Below are 19,309 nucleotides of genomic sequence, written 5' to 3'. Positions count from 1 at the left end.
TTTCCTGCCATGGCAGGGGGTCGGACTAGATGATATCAGGAGGCGCTACTTCACAGTCAGGGCGGCTAGGATCTGGAACCAACTTCCAAGAGAAGTGGTGCTGGCTCCTACCCTGGGGGTTTTTATGAGGAGGTTAGATGAACACCTTGCTGGGGTCGTTTGACCCCAGTACTCTTTCCTACCATGGCTGGGGGTCAGACTAGATGATCTGCTCTGGTTCCTTCCGACCCTAGAAACTATGAAACTAAGGGTGATTGTGCTCAGAGCTTGCCAAGAACTTTTTTGCAACTACTCAGTTGGTCTAATAAAAGATATCACATCTACTCAAAGAAGCTTGGTTGCCTGATTCACTTAAGATACACAGAGAAAGAGAAGTGACTTCAAGGATATACTTCAAAATAGAGCTAATTTACTAGTAGGTTTTGTATTCACTCCTTCATTCTGAGTTGGTCATAATAGGCAAAAATCAGCAAAAGATGACCCAGCTAAATTTACTTTTAATTAAACAAAGAAATAAAAAAGAGTTTATTTAAGCTTCCCTCCCCCACTCTCTTTCTCCTACAGGTACAGTCTGCTCCAAAATAAGGATATGACAATTCTCTTTGGATATCCGTATCAGATTCCCAATCAGATCACTAAAATAACTAAAAAAATACCCTCAGAGAATTCTTTCCAAATTTTATGCTAAGCTAAGGTCTCTTGGTGCTGGATAAATAAATACACAAGACAGTCGGTAAAGGTTCTTTACTTTTATTTCTTGTCTCTTAATGCCTCAAGTTAAAAATTAAGATAATATGAATGCCTTCAAATCTTCTATGTTTTGCAATTAAAAATGTATTAAATATAAAGGATAAACATTTGACCAGGGGAGTGCTGTGGTTTGAGTCCTGCTCCACCCAAAGTTTAAAACCAACTGCTTGACAGTGGCAGCAGCATTTCTATTCAGGAGTGCTGAGCGAGTCACTTGACTTCATGGCTCAATGTAATCTACCTGATCCCGTCTAAACTCTTAATTCCACAGGTGTTAACAACCCTTTCTTCTTCGTAATTGTCTTTATGTTTCACCAGCCAAACTATTCTTTGTTCAGCAATTCTGCTGTTAGATACTCCTGTTAACGAAGCTTCTATTTCACAGCCCTGCAGACTGTTTTGAACTTATTAAAAAATTAAGTTATATTTGTTTTTGCTTCAGTCTTCAAATGAATAATACAGCCCTATGCCCCTAGCATATTAGTAAAGCTTCTAGTTCATTTTTAACTGGAGAAAAAATGTGTTGTTTTATATGTGACGATGCACCTTAGTATCTGCATCCCCCTCTTCAAAATTTTAGATCTGCCCATACATCTGATCAGCAATCTAGACTGCTGCATTACCAAGTCAGCAGATAAAGCAGCACAGCAAGTTAACACAGTTCTAAACACAGCTCAGTTATCCCCATGTTCCATGTCATCAGATGGGAAATCTCATGAAACTCTGCCACTAGTTCGTATAAGCTAAATTGAAGTAAATAGGTGGCTTTATTGCTGCAATTCCCCCCCCCCACCACCACCACACACACACACTTTACATTAATAATATTAAGAATATTTTAATTAAAAGGAGATGAGACTCAGGAAAAAACACCAGCAGAACTCCCTAATTTTTACATGATTATGCTTTCCTCCATCTTTCTTTTTTTCCCGTTTCTCTGATTTTCTTTTCTCCAATGGCTGAAAGGATGAGAAGCCAATATAGACTATAAGCCAGTAAGACATATTAGAAGTACAGAATAATGAAGTCTGGGTACACGTGTTCATTTCTAGTAGTGGAAAGTTTCCACTGCTAGAAATGATTCTGGGAGAGGGAGCAGTATAGATGCTCAGTCTGCAGCTCCCCTTCTCCCTTGCTCCTTGAACCTTTTCTAGACCAAGGTGATCCCAGTCTGGAGAAAGCATAGGCAGCAGCTACAGTTCTCATGTTCCCAGGGGGACTGAAACAGCAGGTGAAAGGCCCCTGACCACTTCTCACACTGGGGACTCTTGTGTGAGAAGCAGGCAGGGGACTTGCACTGCTGCTTCCTCCACTCTTCTTCTGGTGTCAGAGAACCAAGGGAATGGAAGAGTGTGGCAAAGCTCCTATCTACTCCTCACCTGTGGGACAACTATTACCCCAGGGAGAGGCTCTGCTAAGCCTGTCCCCACTAGCTTTCCTTTGCTACCCGACCTGCTCATCTGATTGACAGAGATGGTCATTTAAGGCACTGCTCTGATGCGCTGGAAGTCCATTCAATTAATCGAGTCTGCTGAAGCACTCTGGCAGCCCTGCACATCCCACATATCAGCAGCACAGAGTGTTTCCATGCTGAGAAAATGGTTGCAGTGGGCTTTAAGCTAACATACATTTGATGTGCTTTAAGTTCAAAGCGCTGTGTCATCATTTTCTCAGCACAGAGGTGTGGTGCACTGCCAATACATGTGATGTGCAGGCACTTTTAATTAATGTGGCTCACTAATTAAAAGTGCCTGATGCCGTATTGGAAATGCATGTAAAAATGCCCTTAAAATCCAGTGTGGCCAGGAGCTGGGCTTGGGGAGGCTTTCCCCAGGCCAATTCCCTACTGGTTGTCTTCCTTGCTAGACCAGCTTCTCACCGGCCACCTGAGTGGCAGGGGCAAGGGAAAGCTGGCCAGGTCAGAAACTGCGCTGGGTAAAGCACCCCTGAGCCTACCTCCTAGCTATTCCAACTTTTAAATCACTGTCCCCACCACTCAGCTGGTGGGAACAGAGCAGAGGGAACGTTGGGGCAAACCAGGAACTTTGGTGCAAGAAACAGGTAAGGGGCTACACTGCTTTCTGCTGCTCAGCTCCTGGTGCCTGGCAGCTAAACAAAGGGAGCAATGCAGCAAAGTATCTGTCTATATCTCACACTGTGACCTCCAGTGTGAGAATCGGATGAGAAGCATCAGGCAGTTTCTCTGCCCCTCCTCTCTTGATCAATGGGATGCATCAGAACACCTGCCCCCTGCACCTTCTCCACACTAATGACCTTGAACTCAGAAAGGCATGGGAGCCTTTCCCCTGGCAGTATTCTACCTGGCCTCCCAGAATAAACGCTCCTTAGAGCATTTTACCCTATTTGTTGTTCCAGGGTTATTTTTCTACTGGAAAATAGTAGTAATACCACTTTTGCTCTGGTAGAAAAAAGTTTGAATATCAGCACATTTGTGATCTCTCCTGAGAGAAAGAGGATTTGCCTGATAGAAAGTAAAACAGCTGTATATAACCTAAGACATTTTTTCCCTGAAAAAAAATTGGATCTTTATATTCACACACACTCACACACACACACTCCTACTTTCAGTTATTCTTTTGATGACTGCGCCTTAAACTAAAAAATAAATAAAGATATTTTGCTTTTCAAAAAAAAAAAATCAAGTGATTATATTTGAACGTGCCTAAATACACAAAATGTTTCTTGGTAACAGATAATCTATTTAGCACCTAAAAGCATAAATACAGTTCTGAGCAAAACAAAGATATCTCAATATACAAAAGTACTACACGGCCACAGTGGGAAAATAGTGTATTGATCTAATTATTGTGCAATAACTTTTTTTTTTAAAACCTTGATGCATTGCCACAGCTACACATAAAAATAAAACTGTGTTAGTATTGCGGTCTTCATGAATAATTCTGTGTTAAGCAAAATGAGTTTCAAATTTCTCTATGAACCTGCAAGATTTATAGTTTCTCGAGAGAGATCAAATTCTATTACAACATATTAATCACTCTTCATTTCAGGATGTTTTGCTGTGATTATTAAAACAGTCATATTGATGATGATAGCATTACTTTTTATTATAGGATCATTACTATCCTACAACATTATGTTCAATGCTGAGAACAGTTCATTCACTTAGTCTGAAGTTCATTCATTTGGTACCTTTTCTGAAGTACAGCAATTATTAAAATACTGACGTTTACAACATTAAATTACTGGAATACCAGAGTAAAGGCAAATGACACAATGTTGAAAGTCTGTACATACACTACATTTCTCTCTCTCTCTCTCTCTCTCCGTCCAAACACATGCATATACACACATATCTGTGTGTGTTGTGTTGTGTGTGTGTGTGTGAGGTAGACTGAATCATAGATTGACGCAGGATTTTGAAAAGGGAGGGATGTACCTGGTGTGGTGCATCCTTCACAACACATCTTTTTGTCTGGGTAGAAAGAAACTAGTCACTTTACTAATATGCTAGAGGCTATAAAACTATATCATTCAGTTAAAAATAAATCAAAGGGATTTGATTTAAAAGGAATCAAAGGGGGTTCAACTCCACTACTGCACTCCCCTGGATCCACTCCTGGATGGAATCTGAATCCTCCTTGTGATACATTCAGCTGCTTTGCCTCCAACTCTGACATTTCTTTGTAGGTGCATCCACCACCTTGCAAATTCCTGCCAATGTATGTAAATTGACTCTTTTTACTTGCTTTGATCTTCTACAGTAATTTGAGTTGGGAGTTGTTGGGGTTCTCATTAGGTTTGTTTTTCTTATAACTTTTTATTAACCCCATCTATTTGACAATGCCAAAGTCACTACAGAAGGATTAAACATGTCACAAAACCTGAATTTGCATATATTTTAAAAGTGTATGTCCTCAAATGTGTCATTTAAAATTTTAATTACAAAAATATAAATAAAAATACAAAAACAAAAAATTTTGGAATTTTTGTATAAAGTTCTCATTTATTTTCATAAAGACTGAAAAAAATAAAAAACTCAATGTCAACATATTTAATTGAATTCATTTCCCCCTTTCTCTCTCTTATTGTATCTGCAACAGAATGAAGACTGAAATTTTAAAAAGGCATTAAATATTTCATCTGGCAGCCTAACAACAGATGATGCAGAGAAGGTTGACTTTTTAATGCCTTTCTACTTCAGTCTTTATTAATAATGTTTCATAGTTAGTAGGGTCGGAAGGGACCTGAGCAGATCATCAAGTCCGACCCCCTGCCATGGCAAGAAAGAGTATTGGGATCAAACGACCCCAGCACGGTGTACATCTAACCTCCTCTTAAAGACCCCAGGGTAGGAGCCAGCACCACTCCTCTTGGAAGTTGGTTCCGGATCCTAGCCACCCTGACCATGAAATAGAGCCTAAATCTACCCTTTGCCAGCTTGTGACCATTATTCCTAGTCACTCCTGGTAGTGCTTGGGGGAACAGGGACTCCCCCAATGACTGCTGGTCCCCTCTGACTAGTTTGTAACAGGCCACTAGATCCCCCCTCAGCCTTCTCTTGTGGAGGCTGAATAGGTTCAGGTCTCACAGCCTCTCCTCATACGGCCTGCCCTGTTGCCCCCTGATCATGCAAGTGGCCCTCCTCTGGACCCTCCCACCTGAAGTCCGGCGCCAATAACTGGATGCAGTACTCCAGCTGCGGCCTGACCAGTGTCACATAGAGGGGGAGTATCACCTCCTTGGACCTGCTCAAGATGAATCTGTGGATGCATGACAAGGTGCAGTTGCCCCTCCTGACTGCATCCCCACACTGCTGGGCCATGTTCATCTTGGCATCAATGATGACTCCAAGATCCTTTTCTGCCTCTGTACTGATAAGAAGGGAGTTCCCCAGCCTGTAGGTATGGTGCTGGTTGTTCCTCCCCAGGTGCATCACCTTGCACTTGTCAGTGTTGAATCCCATCCTATTCTCATCAGTCCACCCCTGTAACATGCTTAGGTCTGACTGTAGCCGATACCTTCCTTCTAGCCTGCCCACAACCCCCCACATCTTAATGTCATCAGCAAATTTGAACAGGGTGCTTTTTACCCCCTTGTCCAAGTCACTGATGAAGATGCTGAATAGTGTGCACCCAAGGACCAACCCCTGGGGGTCCCCACTGCTCACATCCCTCCAGGTTGAAAATGACGCATCCACTACCACTCTCTGGGTGCAGCCCTCCAGCCAGCTGGCGACCCATTTGACTGTGTAGGTGTCAACACCACAGTCCCCCAGTTTCTCAGTGAGAACGGGGCGAGAGACAGTGTCGAAGGCTTTCCGAAAGTCCAGGAAGACTATGTCCACTGCTACCCCTGCATCTAAGCATTTCGTAATCTGGTCATAGAAGGCCACCAGGTTGGTCTGACAGGACCTGCCTCTAATGAACCCATGTTGGTTGCCCCTAAGCAAAACCTTCCCTGCTGGCCCCTCATGGACATATGCCAGAATAATTTTCTCAAAAAGCTTACTCAGGATTGAGGTAAGACTACCTGGCCTATAGTTTTCTGGGTCCTCCTTCCTCCCTTTTTGAAGATGGGAACCACATTGGCCCTCTTCCAGTCCTCTGGCACCACACCAGAGCACCACAAGTGCTCGTAAAGCCATGCCAGGGGTCTCGCAATTACCTCAGCTAATTCCCTCTGTACTCTAGGGTGGAGATTGTCCGGATCAGCTGATTTGAATACATCCAGTCCCTCCAAAGTTCCCTGACTAATTCCTCACTAACCTTTGGCCTAGGTACACCTCCCCTTGGATTTAAGTGGGACCCAGAGAAGGGGTGGCTGTTCTGGTCCCTGCTTAGAAAAGTGGAGGCAAAGAAATCATTAAATAGAAAGAAATGAATGCAAAGAGAAATGGAGACAAAGAAATCGTTAAATGTCATAGTGCTGACCACCTGATAACAAATGCAGATGGCAGAAAGAATAGGAGATGAGATAAGCATGATACAGTAGTGGAAAAATAGGTAAGGGATAACTTACAGAAGCTGGAGGTTTCCAAGAGTCCAGTGGGAAGTAATAAAAGTAACTATAGATATGGGAACAGTCTTCAAATATCTGAAAGGTGAGTAGAGAGAGGACAGGGTCTGTCCCCTACGGCCACAGAAGATAAGACTAGGAGCAATGGCCTCAAGCAGAAAAAATATATGTTGGAGATTAGGAGGAACTTTCTGACTGTGAGGGTGGTCAAGCTTTGAAACAGGCTAACTAAAGAAGTTGAACTCCATCCCTACAAATGTTCATGAGCAGGTTAGACAGATACTTGGCTTGAGCAAGGGGCTGAACTATGTGACCTTGAGAGGTACTTTCCAGCCCCATTCTCCTATGATCTTATTTCAACAAGGGAAATTTAAGCTGGAGATTAAAAAGGTCTTTATCACTTATTGGGGTGGTTAAGCATTGGAACGGGCTACCCAGAGAGGTCATGGAATCCCCTTTGGTGTTTTTAAGAACACAGTATACAGACACTTGACTGGGATGATTCAGGAATGATCCTGCCTTGAGCAGGGGGTTGGAGATGACATCTTGGGGTTCCTTACCACCTTCTAGTGTAGAGTTATAACAGAAAAAATGTATTTAAATTTCTATTCTTTGTCTTTTTTTAATTTTTACCTTTTGTCACTCAGTACCTTCTTATTTTTTTCTTAATGTTAGAACAAGTAATATGCTGAAAAAAGTAAAAACATCTCCACTATTGGAAAATTACAGAATAAACAGAGAACTGTACAGTTAACTGAATGTCTTCCTTTTTACCACTCTTCTACTTTTCCAGAGTTTGGAACAAACAGCAAATAAAATGGAAAAATGGTGGAAAAACTACCCAGATACAATTCACCTCGTTGCAGCAGTGTTAAAAATGAAAAGCAAGGGAAGAATGAAGAAAAATAAAAAACTATTTTGCGGGAAAAAAACCCACACAGTTTTCTGAACCTTACAAAACAGAAAATGCCTTAGAATTTCTCCCTTTTTACTGAAATTGCTTGTTTGCCTGTCCCCCTTCTTCTCCCCCTCTTGCCCCCACCTCATTTTTGAGTAGTTGAGCACAAGATTATATCTATTTTGAATTATGTCAGATCAATCATTATTGAGGAATTAAATAATTATTTATTACATGAAGTGAATAGTCAATTTCACTATTTATTGAAACTGTGTTAATTGTTCTATAAAAGTCTGTGTACCAATTAATCTGTTTCATATAATTGGCTATAAAAAGAAAATGATAATTAACTGTACTATTTATTATTGTGTGTTTACATTTAAAATATCAAGAGAAATAGTAAATTAAAAATGAAAATATTTGAATTTATTATTTTGTTTACATTAGGGGATCAAGCTTCTTACACTGGAGAAACAAAAAAGAAAGAAGTGCTAATATCAAAGACAATTATTTTTCTTGAAAAAGAAGGTCAAACACATGCTTTACAATGTGCTGCAAAGGACTTTCACATTTCTCATTAAAGCTCAAGCTGTCAATAGTTCACTAGTTTCAAGGGTGAAGCACCATACTGTGGATACAATATAGATGATGAAAAATAAGCAAGGATTTACTAACATTTTTTTAAAAAATAGAATGGAAGTGAACTATTTATACTGCAAACATCCTAGCTAACATGAAATTTGCTTGCTATGTTAATGAACTTTAACAGAACAAAATCAACATCCATTGCTGGTGACTAAATCTGGCATGAAACCTTTTCATACTACACTCTGGGCAGGAGGCAGGGCAGGGGGACACATTAAAGACTAACTCATTCAGACAGGCTTGAACGTTCATAGACTACAACTACTTCTGCAGGTGTTATGAATGGACTATAGTAGGTTATTCATACTAGTGATGGATATGTGGCATTGGGTAGTAACCTGGGCCAAACTGACTGAGTTTAGATCAGAGTTGAAGGCAGGCACTAAGACCCAGCCACTGCTACCATTTTTTGTCTACAGTGGTCAGGCGACAGTGCTTACAGCCGACTTATTTCCCAACAGCAGTATGGGAAAGTGACTGCTGCTGAAGCTCTTTGTCTGCGTGCCATGTAAGATGGATTCACAGATCAAAACTAGTCCATGGACCCTAGTTTACTGACCCCTGATATACGGTATTGTTCTGATTATAAATACCATTATATTTTCCCCCCGCACCTCCAAAAGAGCCATAAAAATCTTGCTGAGGTTATACATGGGATCAGTGTACAATTGGGCTCCCTACAGTCTTGACTTTGTCAAAACTTATTAAGTGAGAATTACTGTCAGTACAGTTTTTATTCTAGTATTTTTAGTTAATTTAATGCTGTCAGACTTTCCTTTTGGGTCCTCCCTAAAATGACATTTAAAAACAGTTACCCAAGTGCAAGCATCAAAAACAATAGCATAAGTAATGCAGAAATTGGCTAAAGCAGCACCCTGTTTTTGCACTAATGTTCCCTTTCATCAAGTATATTTCAGTCTGAAAGTACCTTCTGAGTAAAAGGAAAGAAGTCATTTCAAATTCTGTCAGCAGAGTCTGAATGCATTATATGTGATTTTTCTCACCAGCTCTCCATGTTTTACTCATTAATAAAACACAAACATCATTTTTCCAGTCTTCTCTTAGATTTAAAGTTGAATGCAAGAGTCTATTTTAAATCCACTGTTGCTAAAAGAGTAATTAAAGATTTAGGCATGCTTGTCAGGGAGTAAAAGGAAGACACCTGACTATCCAGAGCTTAAATAATTTGTGCTATTAAGAAGCAAATAGCCAAAGACTGAGATTTAATACAATTCTACCGAAGTACTAGACATACAATATTATACACAAATATAGTAATACATAAACCAATTGGCATTGTAATATTAACTGTTAACATTTTATATTAAAATGCCATGATTACTCATACGATTAGAGTTGGGAAACATTCTTCCAACATGCAGATATTCCTCTGAATTGATTTAACTGCCTTTATGTTTGTGATACCCAAAACTTGTCTAAGTCTATCTTAACACTGCAGTTCATTCAATAAAAGATATCACCCACAAAAATTCTCATCCATTGTTATTTATATTTGTTTTGTAACCATAACAGAAATGCTTTCTTAAATTTAAATGATCATGCTTCCTGGCATCAAGAAGGAAATGTTCTCTACAGGGCGAATACACTATACAGGTTGATAGGTATGTTGGAGTCTTTTGCATTTCTCTGAAGTTCCAGGATTTGGCAAGTTACAGCACTGGTGAATAAAGGATCTGAACTCCAATGTTTCTACTAGGACAGCACTCTCTGTATATGCTACTTAAATAATGTTAGCATAAAATAATCACCTTTTTCATTCTGTTTTTTTATTGTTTTGTTTCTCTGTATCTCCATTTTAATATAAACCCAAGTCTTTTACAGTTGGTAATTTTTTCCAGGTTTGTTGGTTTGTGTTATTCTTCAAAGAGAATTATGTTTTGTGTATGCACTTTTAGTATTACAATAGAATGATGTTTCCTGCTACTTATTAAAAATGTTTTCTTCATACACCCCTAGGCACAAGGTAAATGTGTATTCCATTTTCTTGGATAGCGTTCCTTAGTCTTACTTATTATTTGGATCACTTTCAGGCTTATGATCTATTGTACCTCAGGGTGTAGGACTATCTGTACACACTAAATGAGAGATTAATTATCCTATATGATGTCCTTCATGTTCTTGAATTTAATCCAGGCAACCTCATCCTTCTGGTATTTTCTCTTTGTGCCTGTCATACCTGTGATTTCAGAAGCAAAGGAATGGGCTTTCATTCTGGGCTGAAGAGATCTGTTTTTATCCACATGCCAGATGTTCGTTGTTTGTTTCTGTGGGTTTTTTTCAAGTATTAGCAAATATTTGTTAAGGCATTATCTAGAGCTATTAAGGATCCAAACCTGTCCTGCTTAAGGGAAAAAGAATTTAAGCAGGAATTTAGTGCCAAATAGGCATCCAAAAAGAACCATTCTGGATTCCCAAAGGCATGGCTATATTAATATCTTCAGACTTCAGCTATGGAAATAATTGTTATTGCTGCTTTTTTAAAGCAGTTAAGAGTATGAGATGCAAGGTTTTTTGTGATATATTTTACTAGACCATCATATAGGTGGGAGAGCTGCTGGACAAGATGTTGGACATGGATAGTAATAAATTCTATTCTCTTTCGTATTCAAGGATAGATAGAATAGTAAAAAAAAAGAAACTACAGTGGTGGTGGTAGAAGGAGGGCTGAGTGACAACTTCAAGAGGATAAGCCAAAACAGAGCTTGTTTTAGAAGAAAAGGCACGCAAGAGAAAATGCAGTAGGCAGTTTGGAAAAAGAAATGGCTTGGAACAAAGTGGGCAATAGGACACAGAGGAGTACCTGGATACAAAATACACACAAGGCACATCTAAAAGAGACGCTATGTCACATTAGCAATGAGCTACTGCACCATAGCTCATTGTGCCACCAATGTAACATCACTGGGCACGAACCATGGGCATGTGTAGACGAAACAAGGAGCATGTGTGTACGACACTTTAAAGAGGGTTAAATGCTTTTGCACCTCTTTAACGGTATTGGTAATTGCATGTGTCGGCAGCGTATTGCACATTAATTTCAGCTGCTGTTCTCACTGATAAAGAATGAGTTTCCAACAACCTATCTTAAATTGGCCAAACTATGCCATTAAAGTGACATTTTGTAAATGGAGATTTAACAAATTCTGTAGTTTAAAACAGTGTCCAGGAATATCAGAAATTAATCTAAACAGGAAAAAAGAATCTGGTATCACAATGATATTCCTGATTCTGTTTAGTTAGGTATTGAAACCCCACTTATTATCACACTATCAGCACAGCTTCTAAGGAAAATTTAGGGAGATAAGAATACAATTATTGGACATAGAACCTGCCTCAGTCCCCAAGAATAACATTTTTTTCATACAAAATCTTAAGAGTTAATTGCTCTTAGAGCAAAATCATGGATTTGCAGCTCCTGTGAAAGAAGATAGTTCTGACAGTACAATACTCTTAAGCACCATGATAGGACATTTATTTAAAGTGTTTTTCCCCTAATTAGAACATGTGTCTCTATCACATGGAATGCGTGAATCTCTTTCACTTCCCACCCTAAACATTTGTGAAGTGATGCTATGTACAACTATAGTGTTTCATCCAAGGGATGAATACTTTTTGAGTTAATATACTTTCTATATGCTGAATATAAAATGGGCAAAAATTTGCTACAGAAAGTAAAATACAGCAACTCAGTGGATGCGTCTACACGTGCTGCCATGGCAACATTGTCATTGTACCATGATTTAGTACTTCCTTTCATAAGTAGTAAACCATGGTGCAGTAACAACCCATACTGTGCCCTATGCACGGTGCATGATTATTTTTAGCCGCTACTTCACCATAGTGGTGTGCTATACCAGGGGAACACGTCACTACGACAAAGTCGCTGCTGGTCATGTGTACAAAGCCACTACAGCGACGTAGTATCATGCAGAGATGCGGCCAGTGTGTATTATTCTGCAAAAATGAACATTACATTGGAAAATGAAATCATATTTGAAAATAGGTTTACCACAGCTATCATTTTATCTGACGTGTTTATTTCTCCCTTCTCCAGGTATTTTCTAGCTTTTGGATTACTTGCTATAAACATATGATAGAAGTTTTAATGCTCATTTATATATCTCAGGAGATTACTATAAATCTTGTTTATGACATGGGTTTCATGAGCTTTTAATGAAAAATATTTTTATATTCAACTGAATATTTCTTATTAGTTGAGGAATCCTGCATAAAGTGGCAAATTGCATTACGTTTTCCTCCCTCATTGTTCTTATCATACTGAGATGTTTCACTATAGAGAATACTGTTTAAAAAAGAGGCCTGCCTTTTTTCCTTTGGTATGTTAGTGCAGTGCTACAAGTGTATATTTTCAATATGTTAAGTGAATATATGCCAAAATGCCTTTGTGTTCCCCTTTACTTACCGTAGCAATAGCAGCACTGCAGTACTTCAGACAAGTCTTCTCTGCTACTTTGACCAGCTAACCCATTTTTAAACTACTCAGTTCCTTCCATTTTTCTGGTGTCACATCAGAAAAAAGCTCCGTCTCCTCTTTCCTTATTGCTTGCTTTTGTTTCCACCTATGTTGAAGAATGTGCTACTTTTCCTTAGTTTAAGGGGTGTACTTGGTAGCCGTGTTTGTCTGAGACAGAAAGACATACAAAAAACTAGAACTCTTGGTTCCAAAATGATACATTTTATTAGACCAGCTGAAAAATGGCAAGAAAGGTGTGCTTTTCTGCTATTTTCCAGTTAATCTAATAAAAGGTATCATTTTGGAACCAAGAACTCTTGGTTTTTGTACTACTTTTCCTCACAATTTCTACTGCTGCTACCTCAATGGAGGGGCAGCTTTAATGTGCTCCTTTTTTATGAATTGTACCTGTATTTGACCGTTCAATATAGATGTCCATATTCTGATTCACGCCTCTTGTTACCTTGAGACTGGATTACAACAGCGTGCTCTACAGAGAAATGAACTTTAAAACTATGTGAAAACTGAAGTTCAGAAAAATAGCAATGATAATTGTCTAGATTTTTAAGCTGGGTATGCTAGTGTGAATGTGAGGCACTGGTGTTATGGGATCTAGACTGTCCATGGCGTTTCCCAGATAAAGTGTTGATTTTGACCTAAAAAACACAGAATTCCTTGAATTGATTCCTCCTGAGAAATCTCCAGAAACATTCATACTGGCACCCCCTGTGGGATGTGGTATCACTGCATTTCAGTAAAGGTCCTCTCACTTATTTCACACATCCACTGATCCAAAATAGCCCACATGGACACATCTCTGACATGTTAAACAGTGCTAGGGGAAACATCCTACCTCCCACTCACTCCTGCACTTCATGCTAAAAAACCATCCTGCAGCTGTCAGAGCCATGCTAGGAACATGCTTTCATAAGCATGCCTGAAAGCAGCATTTGACGCATGCCATAAAGCAGTTCCAAGATATTTTTTGTTATCATTCAGTATGTCTGGAACATGAACGAGTGAGCAGGTATGATATCATGGTGTTGTTTTACTAGTCTGATGCAGGCGAGATATGTTCCATAAATGAATGCCTATCTGAGCAACTACATGGTAGAGCTTGTCAGCAACAAGTGTGTTTTGGAGAGGTTAAGTGTATAAGGAGACGTTTTAATTTAATAGGTTATATTTTTATGATGGATAAACGTATATGCTGATTAAGATCCTTCATTATTATTTTTGCAATTTACCTTAAATATTGCAAAGGCACATACAGACATTTCTGGGGGACTTTGTGTGCATTTATTTCTATACAAGTAAAATAAAATAATAGAATGGAAAATTAATATTGCCTGTGGCACAATGCCATATTGCAGACTCATCTTGTTGCTTTTCTTTCTGAGAAAGTGAAGCTACAGGAAGAAATGATCTAGAGAAACACATGAAAACTCTCTAAATGAGAATGTATTTTCATCTGCACATTAATGTAATAGTTAAATAAAAGCACTTCAGGATAGCCTAATCCTTTTTGTTTTAACACTAGTAACTGACCAGGTAAATTCTTCATCTTATCATCAAATCTTGGTGAAATAAAAATTCTGAATAAATGCCAAAATGGTGCATTTCATCTTGAATGTCAGTTCACTTAAATTTTGGTGGAGTATGAACTGCCATGAGTAACAGCAATGAGTCATCAGTCAGTAATACCATGCTGCCCACAACTGCAGTTTAATTTTTAGTTACAAGATAGCTTCAGTATTTGGTCATTTGTCATTTCATTGGAACAATAGTTTCTATCCAGCTGTACTCCTGACAAGCAGAAGTAGCTTACATCACAGCTGTCTTAGAGACTGAAATGCAGGCCTTCACACATCTTTAACATAATTGCCAGCACCTTGAAAACGCTAAAAAGGCAATTTGGACTTCAGTTCCCAGGTTTTATAAACTTGCATCCTACTGATTTTACTGATGTGAGTAACTTTACTTGTAGTAATTGATATTATACTAATACTACACCTTTAGTGAAGGTTTTTATACTGAGTTGTGATATATAGATCAGATCCTAAAAGTAAAATAACAAGAACTAGAGAAATACTGTAGATTCCTGCAAGTAACTCAAGGTTTATCTTTTTTTTTTTTTTTTTTTACTTTTACCCACTGCTTCTTCTCAAAAAATAGTCAGGCTTCTACCTCTAACCTGTCATCTTCTTTTCAACTTACTTCTCCAACCTCTCAATTTTCTTGTGGGTGGTGAAATGGTCCATTCTTTTTCTGCTTTTAAGAAAATTAACATTCTCTTCACCAGTTTGAATTCAGGGTTTACGTCTTTATTGCATATAGAGCAAAGATGTGCATTTCCACTAAGTTAGTAAGGATGGCAGTCAGTTTTATTGCAGCATGAAAACATGGCACAGATCATCTCTTCCATACTTGAAAATATATAAGTAACCTTACTGCCTTATGTATTACCTAATTTTAAGATTCTGAAAACAGAAACCATCTCATTTGTAGTAGCATAGATGTATTCTTATATTATTGAGTAAATATTCCATGTTGATAAAAATAGTTTATCCATTCATTATTGGAACTTCAGTATTTAATTTTAAATCCCACCCACTGTTTTATATTTTACATGCATTTAAGTACTGAAAGTGAATAGCATAATATAAATTCTTTAATCCATTAGTCTCTTTCTATGTCTAGTAAGAAATCACAGGTTTCAAACTCAGAAGCTATTTCTTACTGGTGTAAAGATCTACTTATTTGATGACAAAACCCCACAGTACCCAAACTTAACCCTAATCATTACATAAAAAAGGGTTCATCTCCACCCTAAATTAAAAGCACATTGTTAATACCCCAATACAGATTCCATTTCTGTTTACTGAATATTGTATGTTGTTTGTAGAAAAAACTGCAAAAAATGTGAGGATAGGTTAAATAAACTGTTTAAAATGCCATTAGCATCTAAACTGTTAATGGCTGTCCATCTGTTCTGCTTCCAACATGCAATTTTAGAGCCTCATACACATGACATTTAAAACTGCATTTTAAAAAATTGGGATCACCTCTACATTTTCATTAAAGTATAATAAACTCAACATTTTTTTTACAGGAGAAAGGACAGGTTATTTCCTGTCTTCCATCCCAACCTTTCCCCTTTCCCCATGACACATATTTTATTACTTACTTGCTTTGTTTTTCCATACTGGCTACCCGGAGATTTTCCCACCGTGAATTAAGCAGATTCATTTGTTCTTGGATTTCATTTTCCTCATCTTCTGAAAGCTTCCCAGCTGTTATTAGTTGACTCCCCACTTGCAAAACATTGCCAACTCGTCCTTGGTGAGCTGTTAATTCCATCATAAAACCCTGACAATAAAAGAAAAGTAAGTCTTAACTAAGATTATAAGAAGAAAGAAAACTTTGAAGAAATATCTTCAATTCCACATATATTCTAAACAACAAATAAAAGAAAGACTGTAACATTTGTTCTAAAATGAATTAAACCTATACAAAAATATGTTTAACTTTTGAGTCTTCACTATTATATTTAAAGTTTCTGCATCAAAGTAGAAAAGCAAAGTAAAAGGCCTGTCAATACCAGAAGAGATTTTTAAATGACTTTAAATTGCTACTTGTGTCGCACATTAAGGTTAAATTAAGACAAGATGTTTTTGCTGGTTTCAAGCTATGTTGCTCAAACATACCTCATGGGTGTGAAACTGCTCTTTAACTTCTTCTACATCATTGGATATGTCTCCTTGTGCTTGCAATGAATCTTCAGCAGAGAGAAGCCATGTAAGTACTTCTTCTAAAGCTGTTTGGTAGCTGTCCAGGTCCACTTCTTCCATCAGTGATCTGCCAAATGGCTTGTCTTCAGGGACTCCCAAATACTGATAAAAATAAACACAGGAGTTTGGATGTTGTGCAATTAGCATCTGCTCAAACAGTTCTCCTAGATGAACAAACAGAATGCAGAACACAGATGGATGGGTGATGTGGTGCAAAATAAAGGCTACTATGTGAAGTTACTAAAGCAAAAACCACCAAAAATAAATCAGCTGAACCCTGGCCCAGACTAAATGAATGTTTTGTATTGTAGCTCAAGAATCATTCTTCAACTATAACCACCATTCTAAATGTAGATAAAAGTTCAAAGTTATTCCTGTGGTATGCTTCCTCCTTCTCCTCCCACCCCTGCCAATAAATACTTTAGATACTGTTTTCTCATTTTTAGTTTTACTTACTCTTGAAGAACACGCTTCTCTGGAAGATGAATAAAAGTTATTAAACTTTGATAGCAGCTTGCACAATATCACCCTCCAAAGTGCAGTGAATTGTATACTGTTACTGTATCAACAGCATGCAGGCAAACTGAAGCAAATGAAACACTCTTTCTTACTTGTTTTACTAATCTGTGCCTGAATAATCTGCAAGCCATTGTTTAATCAAGATCATGTTGTAAAGCACAGTGACCTTGCATGTCCCATGACCAAAATATCTCCCAGGAAGAAAAAAATTATTATTAGTCTTTTCCCTCCCCAGCCCAGGCTCCACACCCATCTGCTCCCAAGTAGTCAAGTATCATTTACAAGCAAGTAGCTCATGCCAACACGTTGCAGGTTACAGCAGAAGAAACAGCAATAATAAACATTAAATGATCATTGTCCTTTTCTGCTACTCAAGAAACTGTTACAAAACCAAGATGGTATCATACTGTTAATTAAGCGGGAAAGAAGAAAAGTGAATTTGCCAATGAGTTTGGCGAATAACAACCGATTTATGTATTGACTTTATCATGAAAAATGGCCAACGTGCTTTATTAAAAACTGATATAATAAATTGATCAAAAACTGTCTCCTGTAATGCTCAGTCACAGTGTCCAATCACCAAGACATCAAGACAACTAGTCTTTATATAATTTATAACTGAGCAAGAGGTAAGTCTACAACATGAAATGGCTGCAGGAGGCAGGAAGGTGAGTCCATATTTGTAGCATCAAATATTTATGGAAAGAGATTAATTTATTATTATATTATCAGTTACTCTGACATTACTGTGTGGAACATATCCCTATCAACTGAGAGGCATTGAAGAAATGGGTAATGACTGACTGTATAACTACCTAGTGCTTGCCAGGGGTGCCCTCTAGCACTCACACTAGGTCTATACCCCTGCTCCAGCTTGTTAAAGCTGGCCTCACGCCCTCACCTTTGATGTCTTTGATGTTCCAACTTTCAGAGCTGGAGCTGGGCTTTGAGTGCCTGCTCCTTCCACATCATCACCAAGCCACCAGCCTCCCCTGGTTTTCTGTCCTTGTCTGGATGGAGTTCAGGCCCTCTCATTCAGACCATGGGCTCTGTGGCCTTTATCTATGCCCCACCCCACTTGGGCCCTCCTCAGCCTCTGGGCCTCTCACCTAGTCTTTTGGGATTTTAGGTGCCCTCCTGGATCCTCTCTCAGCCCTTTGGGCCTCTTTGGCTTTCTCACATTCATTGCTTTCCTGGGCTCTGGGCTCTCCTACACAGTCCTTTGGGTCTCAGGCCCTTTCTATCTTCTTTCCCTTCTGGGCTCTGAGCCTTCCTACACAGTCCTTTGGCTTCAGGCCCTCTCACGCCATCCTTTTGAGATGTAGGCCCTTTCTCCATATCCTTTGGGCTGCAAGCTCTGATTTTTCCTTCAGAATCCTGCACCTGTCTTTATCTCCAACATAGTAACAGCACTCACCCAGGTGCTCCCTGCCACCTCAAGACCTCCCTTTGTAGCCACTCCCCATCCTGTAGTCTTATACAGCAGTAAAGGATAAGCACATAACATAAATGACTTCAGGGCATGGCACTGTTGAGCTTCCTTCTGCCCCTGGGGTCTGAAGCTCCTTCCTCACAGCTGGTCTGAACCAGACCGCTGCCTTGCCAACTCCTGTGTTTCAGGCTCTGATTGAATTTTCTACACCCGGGGCAGGCAGCTGCTTTTCTCAGGGCCTCTTAACTACTGGCAGTTCATACAGAGTCCAGACTGTACCCGAAGACACTAGTGTAGCAAAAATGCCTGTGCCTCGTGTTCCATCAAAACCTGTGACCAGAACTAGTGCCTGTTTACTCACCCTTAGTTTCATACTTTCTAGGGTCAGAAGGGACCTGAGCAGATCATCAAGTCCGACCCCCTGCCATGGCAAGAAAGAGTATTGGGATCAAACGACCCCAGCACGGTGTACATCTAACCTCCTCTTAAACACCCCCAGGGTAGGAGCCAGCACCACTTCTCTTGGAAGCTGGTTCCAGACCCTAGCCGCCCTGACCATGAAGTAGCGCTTCCTGATATCTAACTAAACCTACCCTCTGCCAGCTTGTGACCGTTATTCCTGGTCACTCCTGGTGGTGCTCAGGGGAACAGTGACTCCCCCAATGTCTGCTGATCCCCCCTGATTAGTTTATAACAGGCCACGAGATCCCCCCTCAGCCTTCTCTTTTGGAGGCTGAACAGGTTCAGGTCCCGTAGCCTCTCCTCATAGGGCCTGCCCTGCT

The 19,309-nt window shown here is 39.3% G+C and overlaps 1 protein-coding gene across 8 annotated transcripts in view; it reads right to left on the bottom strand.

The window, feature by feature from the left end:
• Positions 1-19,309, bottom strand: part of DMD (dystrophin) — a 1,922,593-nt gene that overhangs the window by 1,282,828 nt on the left and 620,456 nt on the right. For all 8 annotated transcript variants that reach the window (XM_019529123.1, XM_019529125.1, XM_019529122.1 and 5 more), the window contains 2 exons: positions 16,493-16,678; positions 15,973-16,154 (listed from right to left, as the gene is read on the bottom strand). In XM_019529123.1, coding sequence (XP_019384668.1) covers positions 15,973-16,154; positions 16,493-16,678 — 368 coding nt within the window. The remainder of the gene's footprint in view (positions 1-15,972; positions 16,155-16,492; positions 16,679-19,309) is intronic.

The sequence above is a fragment of the Crocodylus porosus genome, unplaced genomic scaffold (assembly GCF_001723895.1).
Source record: "Crocodylus porosus isolate Cpor-Errol unplaced genomic scaffold, CroPor_comp1, whole genome shotgun sequence".
In the NCBI taxonomy this organism is placed as follows: Eukaryota; Metazoa; Chordata; order Crocodylia; family Crocodylidae; genus Crocodylus; species Crocodylus porosus.
Note: the sequence above shows the minus strand (reverse complement) of the source record. Positions and strands in the feature narration are given on the sequence as shown.